General features: G+C 50.6%; 2 protein-coding genes across 3 annotated transcripts in view; both read left to right on the top strand.

Annotated features, from left to right (window-relative positions):
- The window catches only part of LOC111522235 (carnitine O-palmitoyltransferase 1, liver isoform), a 53,868-nt gene extending 44,227 nt beyond the window's left edge, over positions 1 to 9,641 (top strand). The window contains exons 12-16 of one of the 2 annotated variants that reach the window (XM_026451435.1): positions 1,782 to 1,916; positions 2,801 to 2,953; positions 4,163 to 4,276; positions 4,843 to 4,935; positions 6,766 to 9,641. In XM_026451435.1, the coding sequence (XP_026307220.1) occupies positions 1,782 to 1,916; positions 2,801 to 2,953; positions 4,163 to 4,276; positions 4,843 to 4,935; positions 6,766 to 6,852 (582 nt within the window). In that variant the 3' untranslated portion in view covers positions 6,853 to 9,641. The remainder of the gene's footprint in view (positions 1 to 1,781; positions 1,917 to 2,800; positions 2,954 to 4,162; positions 4,277 to 4,842; positions 4,936 to 6,765) is intronic. The other variant, XM_026451436.1, reaches the window with a different exon arrangement.
- A 4,216-nt stretch (positions 9,642 to 13,857) lies between these two features.
- The window catches only part of TESMIN (testis expressed metallothionein like protein), a 46,247-nt gene continuing 45,694 nt past the window's right edge, over positions 13,858 to 14,410 (top strand). The window contains exon 1 of the mRNA XM_023186104.1: positions 13,858 to 13,970. The gene's annotated coding sequence lies outside the window, so the exon portion shown is untranslated. The remainder of the gene's footprint in view (positions 13,971 to 14,410) is intronic.

The following is a 14,410-nucleotide window of genomic DNA, read 5'->3' as shown; positions in this document are numbered from 1 at the left end:
TCTTTCCGGCTCCCTCTTCCCCAGGCTGAGCGGGTCCTGTGCTCTGTCCGGCTCCCCCTTTCCAGGCTAAGCCGGCCCTGTGTTCAGCCCAGCCTTGCCTCTGGCACCCTCTTCTGGGTTCGTTTGACAGTGTCAGCCTGCCACAGGGTGTCCTCCACAGATTGGCAGGTCTGCCACCCTGGGGTCACCAGGGCCTGTGTCAGGGTGCACCCTAATGTCCAGGGATGTGTCTGGTCAGGAATCATTTGGGTCCATAAACTGCTACTTATCACCTTCCCGTCCCCACTTGGAACCTGGCCCTCTCTGAGCTGGCCTGCTGGCCCCGGGCCCCCTCTTGGGGCAGCGCAAAGATGCTGTTCCTCCTCCTGCCGCGTGCTCCCTTGGACCCGGTCTGTGTCCATATCCACCATGTGCTGTTCCCAGCAGGCGCCCTTGCTGCACTATCCCGGCATCTCCACCAAGGCTCAGCCTCAGGGGCCACCAGCCCCTCCTGCCGTGCCCAGAGGCCCACGTTCCTTGACCCCATCCCCTTGTCCCTCCCTGCCCTCCCTTTTCTCTTCCCTGGGCATGGGTTCCATGGTTCTTTGGGACCATCCCTTCCCTCGGCTCCCTGGTCCCCCGAACTCACCTGGGGAGCCTACAGAGGCTCCCGGGTTCAGCCCAGCTCTCCAGCTGCTGTGATTCTGTTCCCAAGGAGCCGGCCTCGCTGGAAAAAAGCATTCAACAGCTGGCTTGTCTCCCCTCCCCGTGAATGAGCGCTGACCCCAGTGGGCCTGGGCACCGTGTTCCACACCCCTAAATGCCACGTCACACCTCCCTCCCCTAAATGCCAGCACCTCCTCCCCAGCCCGGCCCTCAAGCAGGCACCCTTTCTTCTGTTTCACCCAGAAAACAGGAGCTTTCGGAAGAGACCTTCCCTTTGCATCTGCCAGAGGCTCCTATCTAACAGGAGCAGTGACTGTGCTTCAGGCTCTGGCCCCACCCACTTCCCGCCCTCCTGCTAAAGACGTTCCTCCTGCACCCCAGCATAGTCTCTCCCAGATCATTCTCACCATCTTCCAGACACAGTGGAATTGCTCCAGGCAATACGTTGTGTCTTTAAATAATTTCAAATGCGATTCCCTGCTGTGCACAGCATTCCTCCTATACACAGCTGCAGGCTGCACCTCAGCGGGAAGGGAATGCAGCGGAGGTGTGTTGGCCTCGGGGTGGGGAGGGTGTCATGGTATCAGGTGCATCTTGAAACAGAAACCTGGTTAACCTAGAAACTGACCTCCCACCTCTACCAGGCCCTTCCTGAAGCCAGTGACACCTCTGTCCACTGCCATGTAACTACCCACATGTAAAAGCGGCCGGAGACTGAAAACGTAAATCGACGATAGGCTGGGCACAGTGGCTCACACCTGTAATCCCAGCACTTTGGGAAGCCAAGGGGGGTGGATCGCTTGAGCCAGGAGTTCAAGACCATCCTGGGCAACCTGGTGAAACCCTGTCTGTACAAAAAATAAAAATAAAAAATTAGCCAGGCATGGTGGCATGCACCTGTAGTCCCAGCTACTCAGGAGGCCGAGGTTGGAGGATCACCTGAGCTGAAGGAGGTTGAGGCTGCAGTGAGCTGTGATCATGCTACTGTGCGCCAGCCCGGGCAACAGCAAGACCCCGTCTCAAAAAAAAGTCGACAATAAAGTCCACTTCTCCTTGCCGACCTTACCCTATCCTTCCTTGTGTTTTAGACATATCAGCGTGCCCTGCCGTGCACTAAAGTACTTCTCTTTCCCCAGGACATGGGCAAGTTTTGCCTCACATACGAGGCCTCCATGACCCGGCTCTTCCGAGAGGGGAGAACGGAGACCGTGCGCTCCTGCACCGCTGAGTCGTGCGACTTCGTGCAGGCCATGGTGGACCCGGCCCAGACGGTAATGTGCCATAGGCTGAGGGCACAGCGTGCTTGTCACGCTTCCCTAAAAGGCCTCTGGAGGCCGCCACTCCAGCTTCTCTGATCTCATCAGTCCTGTACCACCTTCTTCAGGGGTGCTCAATTCAGCTTCTTTCCTCTGCCCCTTTCAAGGGTACAGAAGGTATTAAAAGGAAAAGGTAGGGACAGGTACAGAGAGGCATGTTACAAATGATACTTCTCCGAATCATATTCTACTTTCTGAGAGTCTTTAAATTCGTCCAGGACATCACAATGAGGAAAGGCATAGCGGGTGGCTGCTTCGGAACTGGACAGGTAGGCCAGCTATGACCATCACACGGAGACCTTCCATTGGTTATTAGAGCCATTGCCACACTGGGCCCCAAGTGCCAGGCTGGGCCCTGGGGGTTTTCTGTGCACTGTACTTTAAATTCTTAGCGGTGGTCCTGAGAAGTGTCCTCAGTTCATGTCCATAGATAAAGAAACGGAGACCTAGATGAATTCAGCAGCTGCTGGGCCACTCAGCTCATTAATGGCCGAGGCGAGACCCAGGCCACTGGGTCCACCTGACCCCACCGTGCAGGTGCTTTCTGCTGACCCCTGGAGGAGACACAGGCCAGGGCTCTTTTTTCCGAGACAAACTTCATTCTGGAAAGGCTGTCAGGCCAGGCGCAGTGACTCATGCCTGTCATCCCAGTACTTTGGGAGGCTGAGGCAGTCAGATTGCCTGAGCTCAGGAGTTCGAAACCACCCTGGGCAACATGTTGAAACCCCGACTCTACTAAAAATACAAAAAATATTAGCCGGGTGTGGTGGCTAACTTAGACTCATAACCGCTCAACTTGAGACATGCAACATATATCCTTCCCGCCTTTTGTCACTCAGGTGGAACAGAGGCTGAAATTGTTCAAGTTGGCGTCTGAGAAGCATCAGCATATGTATCGCCTCGCCATGACCGGCTCCGGGATCGATCGTCACCTCTTCTGCCTTTACGTGGTGTCTAAATATCTCGCTGTGGAGTCCCCTTTCCTTAAGGAAGTAAGTCTCTTCCACTTCTTCCATCAGTTGTGTTGGCTAAACCAAAACTTAGTAAATTACTGCAGCCTTGCATTAACTCATTTTAAAGTCAGAATGGGCCTTTGAAAAAAAAAAAAAAAAAAACTAGTCTGTGGGCATAGCTGTCATAAAATGGAAAATGTGAGCAGCATGTTTAGTACGGCGCTTCTTCAGTAACCGCTCACAGGTAGCCCCTGACTTAATAGACCCGAAGGTCTCGAGAGCTTACGTCACAGGAAGATGCACGGAAGTGACTAGGGAGTGATGAGCTGTGAGTGCATACCACCTTTGTTTTTAAAATCCTTTATTTTATTGTAAGTTTATGAAATTTATTATTAGAATTTTTTGAGACAGGGTCTCACAATGTTGCCCAGTGTTGTCTCAAACTCCTAGACACAAGCATTTCTTCCTCCTTAGCCTTCTGAGTAGCTGATGTGCACCACTGCGCCCAGCTCACATTTAATTTAATTTTTATTTATTTATTTAATTTTTTACTTTTTGGAGATGGAGTCTCACTCTGTCACCCAGGCTGGAGTGCAGTGGCGCCATCTTGGCTCACTGAAACCTCTGCCTCCTGGGTTCAAGCTGTTCTGCCTCAGCCTCCCGAGTAGCTGGAATTGCAGGCACACGTTGCCACACCTGGCTGAGTTTTTTGTGTGTGTTTTAGTAGAGACGGGGTTTCACCGTGTTGCCCAGGCTGGTCTCGAACTCCTGAGCTCAGGCAATCTACCCACTCGACCTCCCAACGTGCTGGGATTACAGACATGAACCATTGCGCCTGGCAAATTTCATTTTTAATAGTGGCTGTATTTAACAGCCAGCTTGAAAATTCTCTGAAAATTTGGCAGCTGGCTCGTGGGAGTTGGTACAAGTCTGACACCTCTGTCCCCGTTCCGAATCATACTCCATATATCTGTTACCTTCACTGTCTGGGATGCTATTGGCTGGTATGTCCCCCCCCCCCCACCCCACACTCCCTGCCCTAGTCCGGGGGTCCCACCCACCCCACTTCCTCTCTGCAGATACGCTGTCCAAGCCAGCGAGACCCTCGGAGACACAGACTTGTGGTGTCTGGAACAATTAAAAGATCAAGCCAGGCTTTTCTTGTCTTCCCGAGGCGACTCCTGAGGGCTGGTAGAGGAGGGGATTAGGAAAAGTGTCATTGGAACATTTCTCTGTTTCACTCAATAGGTTTTATCTGAGCCTTGGAGATTATCAACAAGCCAGACCCCTCCGCAGCAAGTGGAGCTGTTTGACCTGGAGAATAACCCAGAGTACGTGTCCAGCGGAGGGGGATTTGGACCGGTGAGTGGAGCTGACTGGGCGAGGCGCAGTGGGGCGCGGTGATGGGATGGGTAATGGGGTGTGATGGGCCCATCCCCGTGCTGGGTGCCCCTGTTACCTTGCAGTTCTCCCGCCGTAGAGGAATTACTGCTGATCATTGCTGTGGATGTCCTTGGCAGTCTTGCACTTCTTTATTTATTTATTTTTTTGAGACAAGGTCTCGCTCTGTCACCCAGACTGGAGTGCCGTTAGCATGATCATGGCTCACGGCAGCCTGAACCTCCCCCATCTCAGGTGATCCTCCCCCCTCCGCCTCCTGAGTAGCTGGGACTACAGATGCATGCCACCATGCCCAGCTATTTTTTGTTGTTGTTGTTGTTGTTTGTAGAGACAGGGTTTCGCAACGTTGTCCAGGCTGGTCTCGAACCCCTGGGCTCGAGTGACCTGCCTGCCTCAGCCTCCCAAAGTGCTGAGATGACAAGGAGGAGCTACCGAGCCCAGCCAGTGTTGCATTTAGAACATTAGAAAGTCCCTTTTTCATGCTGTCTCATTTCCCAGCAACAAATTCAAATTCCCTTGTCCTTCAGGTTGCTGACGACGGCTATGGTGTGTCGTACATCCTTGTGGGAGAGAACCTCATCAATTTCCACATTTCTTCCAAGTTCTCTTGCCCTGAGACGGTACGTATGAAAAGAAGTTCCTTTTCCTGAAGATGGGGTATTTTTACTTTATTCTTTTTAAGGGAACACATCTTTAATTTGACAGAAAAATTCAATTCATCTGCCTGCTTTTACTTGGTTTGGGCATTTTCACATAAATGGACTTCTTTTTTAAATGTTATTTTTTTTTGGAGACACAGTCTTACTCCGTCGCCCAGGCTGGAGTGCAGGGGCGAGATCTTGGCTCACTGCAACCTCTGTCTCCTGGGTTCAAGTGATTCTCCTCCCTCAGCCTCCCAAGTAAGTGGGACTACAGGCGCCCACCACCACGCCCAGCTAATTTTTTTTTATTTTTAGTAGAGACGGGGTTTCACCATGTTGGGCAGGCTGGTCTCGAACTCCTGACCTCAGATGATCCACCCGCCTTGGCCTCCCAAAGTGCTGGGATTACAGGCATGAGCCACCATGCCTGGCCTAAATTTTTTTAATTAAAAAATTTTTTGTACAGAAAGGGTGTCCCCATGTTTCCCAGGCTAGTCTCGAACTCCTGGGATCACACGATCCTCTTACCTCAGCATCCCAGTGTTGGGATTATAGGCTTCAGCCACTGTGCCCAGCCATAAGTGAATTCCAGAATTCTCTTTACCTAGTTTTAAAGATATGTATCTCGGCCGGGCACGGTGGCTCATACCTGTAATCCCAGCACTTTGGGAGGCGAAGGCGGGCCAATCACTTGAGGTGAGGAGTTCGAAACCATCCTGGCCAATGTGGTGAAATCCCGCCTCTACTAAAAATACAAAACTTAGCCAGTGTAGTGGCACACACCTGTAATCCCAGCTACTCAGGAGGCTGAGGCAGGAGAATCACTTGAACCTGGGAGGTGGAGGTTGTAGTGAGCCAGGATCATGCCACTGCACTGCAGCCTGGGCGATGGAGGGAGACCCATCTCAGAAAAAAAGAAAAAGGAAATATATCTAATTTGGTTTAACACGTTTACCTCTGTTGGCAGCAGTGGTTTTGAAGCTTAACGTTGGGGTGCTGCTGTAACTTTCAGACTCTTTAGCACTTGGAAGGTGAACTAAGAATAATGGGTACACACTAAGAAATCTGCATACAGAGCGGGGGACCCCCGGCTTCCTCTGTAGATGGATCAAGGGACCTCCTCCCTAGCATGGCACATTGCCCTTGTTTGTATTCTGCTTTCCTTGTTGTACATGGCCTGGCAACCCATGCCACCGTCGCTGTTAACAGAGGAAATTGGGGTTCACTTGTTCATCGTGGTTTTCTTTTGTTGTTTGTTTTAGACAGGGTCTCACTCTGCCACCCAGGCTAGAGTGCAGTGGTGTGATCTCGGCTTACTGCAGCTTCAGCCTCTTGGGCTCAGGGGATCCTCCTACCTCAGCCTCCTGAGTAGCTGGGACTATGGGGGAGTGCCACCACACCTGGCTGCTTTTTGTATTTTTTGTAGAAATGTGGTTTCACCATGTTGCCCAGGCTGGTCTTGAACTCCTGGGCTCAAGCGATCCTCCTGCCTCCGCTTTCCAAAGTGCTGGGATTACAGGCGTGAGCCACCACACTCAGGATGGTCACTGTGTTTTTCGTGGGATAAATGCATTGGCATTAGGCAGAGGCTTGGATCGACAACACACCCGTACAAACACATCAGCTGTCATCTCTTTACCCTCAGCATTTCTCCGGATTGTCTAAGTTAAGCTTTAAGACATTGGTCAGATCTTAGAGAACTGGCAGAAAGGAATTTAAATTAAACGTTGGGTCAGATTGCAAATGAAAAAGCTTGAAATATGGGGATGACGTTTTAATACGTTTTTGGTTTTTGTTTTGACATGAAAGGATTCTCATCGCTTTGGAAAGCACCTGAAAGAAGCCATGTTTGACATCATCACTTTGTTTGGTCTCAGTGCTAATTCCAAAAAGTAATTCCACGGAGCTGCTGGGAAGGAAAACGAGCTCTTCTGATGCAAACCAAATGAAAAATAGGCATTAATCCTGATCTTAGTTCGGGATGAAAAATTGCTCTGAAAAAAACTCAGAAGTTTTCCTTCCAGAAAATTTGGGTGTTTTTGTTTTCCTAGAACAGTATCTCTACCCCTGTGAAGCGTAACCCCACTACTTCCAGACTTGCCTTCCCTTGGGGGGACATTTGATAAAGTCTTCCCTGAAGTCTCCGGATGGGCTTGTGTTTATTAAGGGATGCAAATCGTGTTGAGCTAATGAAGGAATTAGTAGGGTTGTGGCTTCACACACATTGGAATGGAAATGGTGCGCTTTCTCAGTGGCAACCGAAGGCCTAGTGCTTAAGGGCATTTAGCGTCATCCAAGCAGGGTAAACCTTCGTTTTGTTAAAAGAAAAATGTGTTATTCAAGCTGGTGGTGTCCACAGTCATAGCTAACACATCTGGAATGCACTAACCAAAATGCTGTGCTTTGGAGACCTGCTTTTGTCGCCGTGGGTAACTGTTCCCATCTGGTCCAGTTGCCTGTGTTTGCCTCTCCACATTTGAAGCAAGCAGCATGCAACGTCTTTAGTTTTACTGAGCTTCTATGTCTTCGTGTCTTCACAACCCAGTGCCTTAAAAATGAAAGGCCCTAAACGTAAGGGAGATGGAGTGAAAGATTTATTTTGTGGAGTCTTTGGTCGGAATTGTGGGTATACTGTTCCCTTCACAATTGACCGAGTATGGATAACCCTACATGAGCATTTGCTACACCCCACCAGCCCCTCCCCCTCAGACCAGTTCCTTCCCAAGGGCAGCTGTGCCACACTCCCCTCCCGGGACTGCCTTGTTGTCATCATAAGCAACAAAAGAAATAACAGGCACTTGTCATAAAAGGGGAGCAAGGGCCGTGATGGTCAGATAATTCACTCAAGAATAAAACATGACGCGTGCCTCAGGAGGATCTCTTCCCTAGAGTGACAGCAAGGAAGGCAGGGCATTGGCCATGGAGTGGGGACCAGCAAGTGAGGAAGGGGAGGGCAGCCCACCGTGGTGAGGAGAAAGCGGCTCCATGACCTCAAGGGATGTCCTTCTCCTCCCACCCGGTGAGGGGGAAGACTCGCAGGAGGGTGATGGAGACAGTATGCCAGCCCACCTTGGTGACCGGCCAAGGTGTCTCGAGTGACGGTGCTAGGTTCACCCAGCCTGTCCTTCAGATAGGAGTGCCTTCACGAAAGCGTCTCATGGACCACAAAGCAATTATGCACTGAGTCATCTTGAGTATTTAATGCAAAAATGAAGCCTCATGGAATGAAATTCCCACTGGCTGTCATGACAAGCTTAGCTGTCCATTGTTTTAAATTGTGTATTTATTTATTTGACCACTTGGTTCTAGTTGGGACTGACTCCTTCAGAGTCCCGCACCCTGACAGTACAACAGCGACGGCTCAACTGTTGGGAGTCGATGGAAGGTGCTTGCCGGAGAGCACATGCTTTTTTTTTTTTTTTTTAAGATGGAGTTTTGCTCTTGTTGCCCAGGCTGGAGTGCAATGGTGCGATCTCAGCTTACTGCAGCCTCCACGTCGCGGGTTCAAGCGATTCTCCTGTCTCAGCCTCCCAAATAGCCGGGATTACAGGTGCCCGCCACCACGCCTGGCTAATTTTTGTATTTTTAGTAGAGATGGGGTTTTATTATATTGGTCAGGCTGGTCTTGAACTCCTGACATCAGGTGATCCGCCCGCCTCAGCCTCCCAAAGTGCTGGGATTACGGGCGTGAACCACCGTGCCTGGCCCACATGCATATTTCATGTATGTATACTTTGTGATGTAAAAACACCACCTTTATGGGCCAAAGATTTTTTTTCCTCCTAAAAGCAAGAAGAAATGAAAACAAAAGACCAAAAAAAAAAAAAAAAAAAAAAAAAGCAGCCAGGCACGGTGGCTCATGCCTGTAATCCCAGCACTTTGGGAGGCCAAGGTGGGCAGATCATGAGGTCAGGAGATCGAGACCATCCTGGCTAACACGGTGAAACCCCGTCTCTACTAAAAATACAAAAAATTAGCCGGGCGCGGTGGCGGGCGCCTGTAGTCTCAGCTACTCGTGAGGCTGAGACAGGAGAATGGTGTGAACCCGGGAGGCGGAGCTTGCAGTGAGCCAACAAGATCACACCACTGCACTCCAGCCTGGGCGGCAGAGCGAGACTCCATCAAAAAAAAAAAAAAAAGCAAAAACAAAACAACAAAAGTCCCTGATTGTCTGTGGTGTATGAGTCAAGCAGGCTAGGGGGATGTAACTCCCTCTGCCCTCGGCAAGAATAGTGCTTCCGTCAAAAGCCGACAGCCGGTGTCAGTCCCTGTCAGAGCCAGCTAGATCACGCACTGTTGACCACTGAGCAGTCTGTGTTACCGTACAGTTCACATGGGAATTTGAGTGTAGACATGTGAGTGCTTAAACATATTTGAGTTTCTCTCTCAGGTTTTAAATGTTTCAAATGTCATTGTTGCTCATCAGTGCAGTTATCAATGCAATTTTATATTCCTTGAGGGGAGGAAGAGGGGTCTTATTGTACATGTCCAAGGGAGTTGGTAAGACTATTATCTATTTAATTTAATTGGGAACAAACCATTGTCTTAACACAGCCATGGTTTGAATTTGTTATCTTGGACTGACCGGTGCATGTAAATACAATATGCTCTTTGGATGTAAATCTTAGAAATGCAGTGTGAATGTAGGTTATCATTAATAAAACATTAACCCCAGTCTACTACAAGATTTGCTTCTGTCTCTTTTGTTATATTAATTAAGAGGATTATAAGTCAAGGATCAAGTTCAGATACTTGAGACAAAGTAGAAAGTCTGAGCATATGGAAACAAGGCCTTGGAGCAGACAGACATCACCAAGTTCGTGTGGTGGGCTGGAAAGAAAAGCCTGTTGATTTTCACTTGCTGTGCATTTATTCATCCATTCCTTTGCCTCAATGCTGAGAACAGTGCCTGATACATAGTAGATGCTCAATAAATACGTTAAAGGAATGCAAGAATTCCATTGTTCTGTTTTTCTTGAGCACCTGGAGTAGGCCATTCTCACATTGCTATAAAGAAATAGCTGAGACTGGGTAATTTATAAGAGGTTTAATTGGCTCTCAGTTCTGCAGGCTGTACAGGAAGCATGGAGGCATCTGCTTCTGGGGAGGCCTCAAGCAGCTTTTTACTCATGGTGGAAGGCAAAGGGGGAGCAGGCATTCCACATGGCAAAAGGAGACAGAGGAGGTGCTCTCTTACACACTTGCAAATAACCAGATCTCACAGGAACTCACACACTCTATGGTGTGGTCAGTAGCAAGAGGGATGTTGCCATTCATGAGAAACACGTGGCCATGATCCAGTCACTTCCCACCAGGCCCCACCTCCAACATTAGAGATTACCACTGAAGGTGAGATTTGGGTGGGGACACACATCCAAACCATATCAGCACCTGTTCTAGGCACTGGGGAGACAGCAGTGACACCACCAGGTTCTGGCTGTCTCATTAGTCCATTTTCACATTGCTGTAAAGAACTTCTTGAGACTGGGTAAGTATAAAGAAAAGACAGTCAATTGACTCATAGTTCAGCATGGCTGGGGAGGCCTCAGGAAACTTACAATCACGGCAGAAGGCGAAGGGGAAGCAAGAAACCTCTTACCTAGCAGCAGAGGGGAGAGAGTGAGGGGGGAGTGCCGAACACTTTTAAACCATCAGATCTTGTGAGAACTCACTCCTTATTACGAGAACAGCATGGGGGAAACCACCTCCATAATCCAATCACCTCCCACCAGGTCCCTCCTTTGACACAGAGGGATTACAATTCAAGATGAGATTTGGGTGGGGACACAGAGCCAAACCGTTATCACAGAGGAAAAAGAGAACAAGCCAACCGGTTGAAGGATCTTAAGTGTTCTGAGGCAACTAAGAGGGTCATCGGGAGGGGGTGGTAGCTGGCAGGGAGGGTGACCCACTTACAGTGGGGTTGAGCTGAGACCTGAGAGACTCGACGGAGCCAGCCTGGCCAGTGCAGCAGGGCAGCAAGCGTCTCGGAGTAGCAGGTGCAGAGCCTCCAGGCTCGTTGCAACCCGTGGGCGACCCCCACAGGTGGCTGTGTATGCCTGGCATGATGCTATTCAGTAGATATCTGATTCTGATTAGTAAATGAATGAATGGTGCAGCCTTGTGGGTTGCTCTCTTGCTTAGGCTACTCAAGCTATGCATAATTCTTGGGCTCTTTGATTTATTATTTTTATCATTTTTTTTTTCTGCTTTTGTGAGCGTTCGTTGTTGTTGTTGTGTTTGTTTTGAGACGGACTTTTGCTCTTTTTGCCCAGGCTGAAGTACAATGGTGCAATCTTGGCTCACTGCAACCTCCACCTCCTGGGTTCAAGCAATTCTCCTGCCTCAGCCTCACAAGTAGCTGGGATTACAGGCATGCACCACCACACCTGGCTAATTTTGTATTTTTAGTAGAGACAGGGTTTCACCATGTTGGTCAGGCTGGTCTTGACCTCCTGACCTCAAGCGATCTGCCTGCCTTGGCCTCCCAAAGTGCTGGGATTACAGGCCTGGCCAGGGCTCTTCAATTTATACCAGCTGCCTTCTAGATCCCTGCAATTTGGAAAGACCAAGTTGGATCCTCAGTCCGGCCCTTAAACCCTACTCAAGATGATGTGATTATTCCTGCCATAAAATGAGAGTAAGACCTACACACACATCTGTATGTAAATACCCAGAGAGAGGGCTGGAGAGATACACAAGACTCAAGTGTGATGGGGATGGTGTGGTGCTCAAAGGGACTGCAGCTTGATCTGTAACATCTGAAGATTTTAGTAGGAGAGTTTGCTAAGAAAAACCTATCTGAACTTTAATCTGAAGAAGCCACTAGAGCTTGCTTTCTGAGGAATCCTGCTCTACAGATGAAATACCAGGGCACACAGGATGTGGTGCTGCCGAATCTCACTCCTCGTTGCAATGACACGACCAAAAAGTGGAATTCAAGTGTGTTTGTCAAGTCTGTATGTTGCCTGGAGTATATTTTAGGTCATTCACATGGCAGGAATATTCCAACAGTGAGAATTTAATGTCCAAAAATAATTTTTCACATTAGGAAGTCCTGGCTAAGTTCTTTTTGAATATCTTCAACCTGGCGGCCCAAATTTAAGAATTCTCAACCAGGGAAAGTTTTCTTTTTCTTTTTTTTTTTTTTTAAGACAGAGTCTCACTCTGTTGCCCAGGCTGGAGTACAGTGGTGCGATCTCAGCTCACTTCAGCCTCCACCTCCCGGGTTCAAGCGATTCTCCTGCCTCAGCCTCCCAAGTAGCTGGGATTACAAGTGTGCGCCATCATGCCCAGCTAATTTTTGTACTTTTAGTAGAGATGGGGTTTCACCAAGTTGGCCAGGCTGGTCTCAAACTCCTGACCTCAGGTGATCCACCCCCCTCAGCCTCCCACAGTGCTGGGTTTACAGGCATGAGCCACCACGCCCAGCCCCGGGCAAAATTTTCTTGATTTTTGAATGTTAAATGTACAGCTAAACAGTACATGGTATTGCTCTGCCTTGGGTACTACCCTTTAAAAACTTAGAAAAGTATTTAATTTTTAAAAGTGAGATTAGAAAGCTGATGTTTTACCTTCTTTATTTTTACCAAAACAGTGCCTGAGTAGACAGTAGCTGAGGCTGTCTCCCCAGCACCCACTCCTGCCAGTCCTTCTACACCCTTTGCAGTTTCCGCCATCACTTGAACTAAACTTTCACCTCTTTTCTTGATTAAACAGTGGTATCTATTGACTCCTTAAAGATGAAATAGTTCATTCCCCACCCAAAATTTGAGACTTTCATTGTATTTGTGACTTTTTTTTTTTTTCTTTGAGAGGGAGCCTTGCTCTGTTGCCCAGACTGGAGTGCAGTGGCACAGTCTCAGCTCACTGCAACCCCCATCTCCCAGGTTCAAGCCTCAGCCTTCTGCGTAGCTGGGACTACAGGCGTGCGCCACCACACCTAGCTAGTTTTTGTATTTTTTAGTAGAGACTATATATGTTGGCCAGGCTGGTCTTGAACTCCTGACTTCAGGTCATCCACCCGCCTCAGCCTCCCAAAGTGCTGGGATTACAGACGTGAACCACCACGCCTGGCCGTATTTGTGACTTCTATTTTGTGACCAACTTCATCAGTTGCACCTGTAAGCTGCTTCACCAAGGATCGGGAGTGGAAGCGAGGCTGCGAACGTGCAGTGTAAGCCCCTGCCCTCTGTCCACCCGCAGCGTTCCCGGCCGGGATCTGTCCTGAGAATTCAAGTGTAGTAAAAATTTTATTTTTTTATTTTATTGTATTTATTTTGTTTTGTTTTGTTTGAGTTGGAGTCTAGCTCTGTGGCACAGGCTGGAGTGCAGTGGTGGGATCTTGGCTCACTGCAACCTCCATCTCCCGGGCTCAAGTGATTCTTCTGCCTCAGTCTTCCAAGTAGCTGGGATGACAGGCGCGTGCCACCACGTCCACCTAATTTTTGTATTTTTAGTAGAGACGGGGTTTCACCATGTTGCCCAGGCTGGTCTTGAACTCCTGACCTCAAGTAATCCACCTGCCTCGGCCTCCCAAAGTGCTGGGACTACAGGCGTCAGCAACCACGCCTGGCCAGAAAAATATATTTGAAGCCCAAGGTCAGAAGTCAAGCTAGGCAGTCCCACTTAGCGCTGCCCGAGTCGATGGGGTCCTCAGTTTCCCCACCTGAGCCTGGATTGGCTGAGCCCAGGGAGTGCCTCCCCTGACCCGCTCCGGCAACCGCCGCAGTCCAGGCCCCGCCCCTCGCGACTCTTTCTCCGCCCACCCCCCACACCACGCCCACCATCCTCCCTGGCCCCGCCTTTACCACCACCCACCTCGACTCCGCCCCACGCCCAGGCCCCGCCCACTCCCCGGGCGCCTCTTCCCCTCCCCCACGGTTCCTGCCCCCTACCCTGCCCCCTTCTCCAACCGCCAACCGCCGCCGGCGCCTGAGGCCCCGCTTGCGCCTGAGGCCCGGCCCGCGCCCTATCCCGCTCTCTCCGCGCCGCGGCAGCCCGGGCGGCCCCAGGTGCGTCCCTCCGAGGAGGCCTGATGGGGCGGCCCCCGGGCTGGGCCTCGGCTCTGCAGGCGGGGATGGGGGCTGCCGGGCCGGGTCGGGCCCCTGCGGGTGGGCGGAGGCGGTGGGCGAGGGTACCCCTCACCTGGTCGCCCTTCACCTGGCCCTCCCTGCCCTGGCCGCTCCTCACCTGACTTCCTCCCCTGGCCGCCCCTCACCTGACTTCCTCCCCTGGCCGCTCCTCACCTGGTCCCCTCCCCGGCCACCCCTCCCCTGGCCGCCCCTCACCTGACCCCCTCCCCGGCCACCCCTCACCTGGTCCCCTCCCTGGCCTCCCTTCACCTGGTCGCCCCTCACCTGGACCCCATCCCCAGCCGCCCCTCATCTGGTCGCCCTCACCTGACCTCTCACCTGGCCGCCCCTCCCCTGGCCGCCCCTCATCTGCCCCCCCC

This window comes from Piliocolobus tephrosceles, chromosome 13 (genome assembly GCF_002776525.5).
Source record: "Piliocolobus tephrosceles isolate RC106 chromosome 13, ASM277652v3, whole genome shotgun sequence".
NCBI classification, from domain to species: domain Eukaryota; kingdom Metazoa; phylum Chordata; class Mammalia; order Primates; family Cercopithecidae; genus Piliocolobus; species Piliocolobus tephrosceles.
This window is presented reverse-complemented; position numbering and strand designations above follow the sequence as displayed.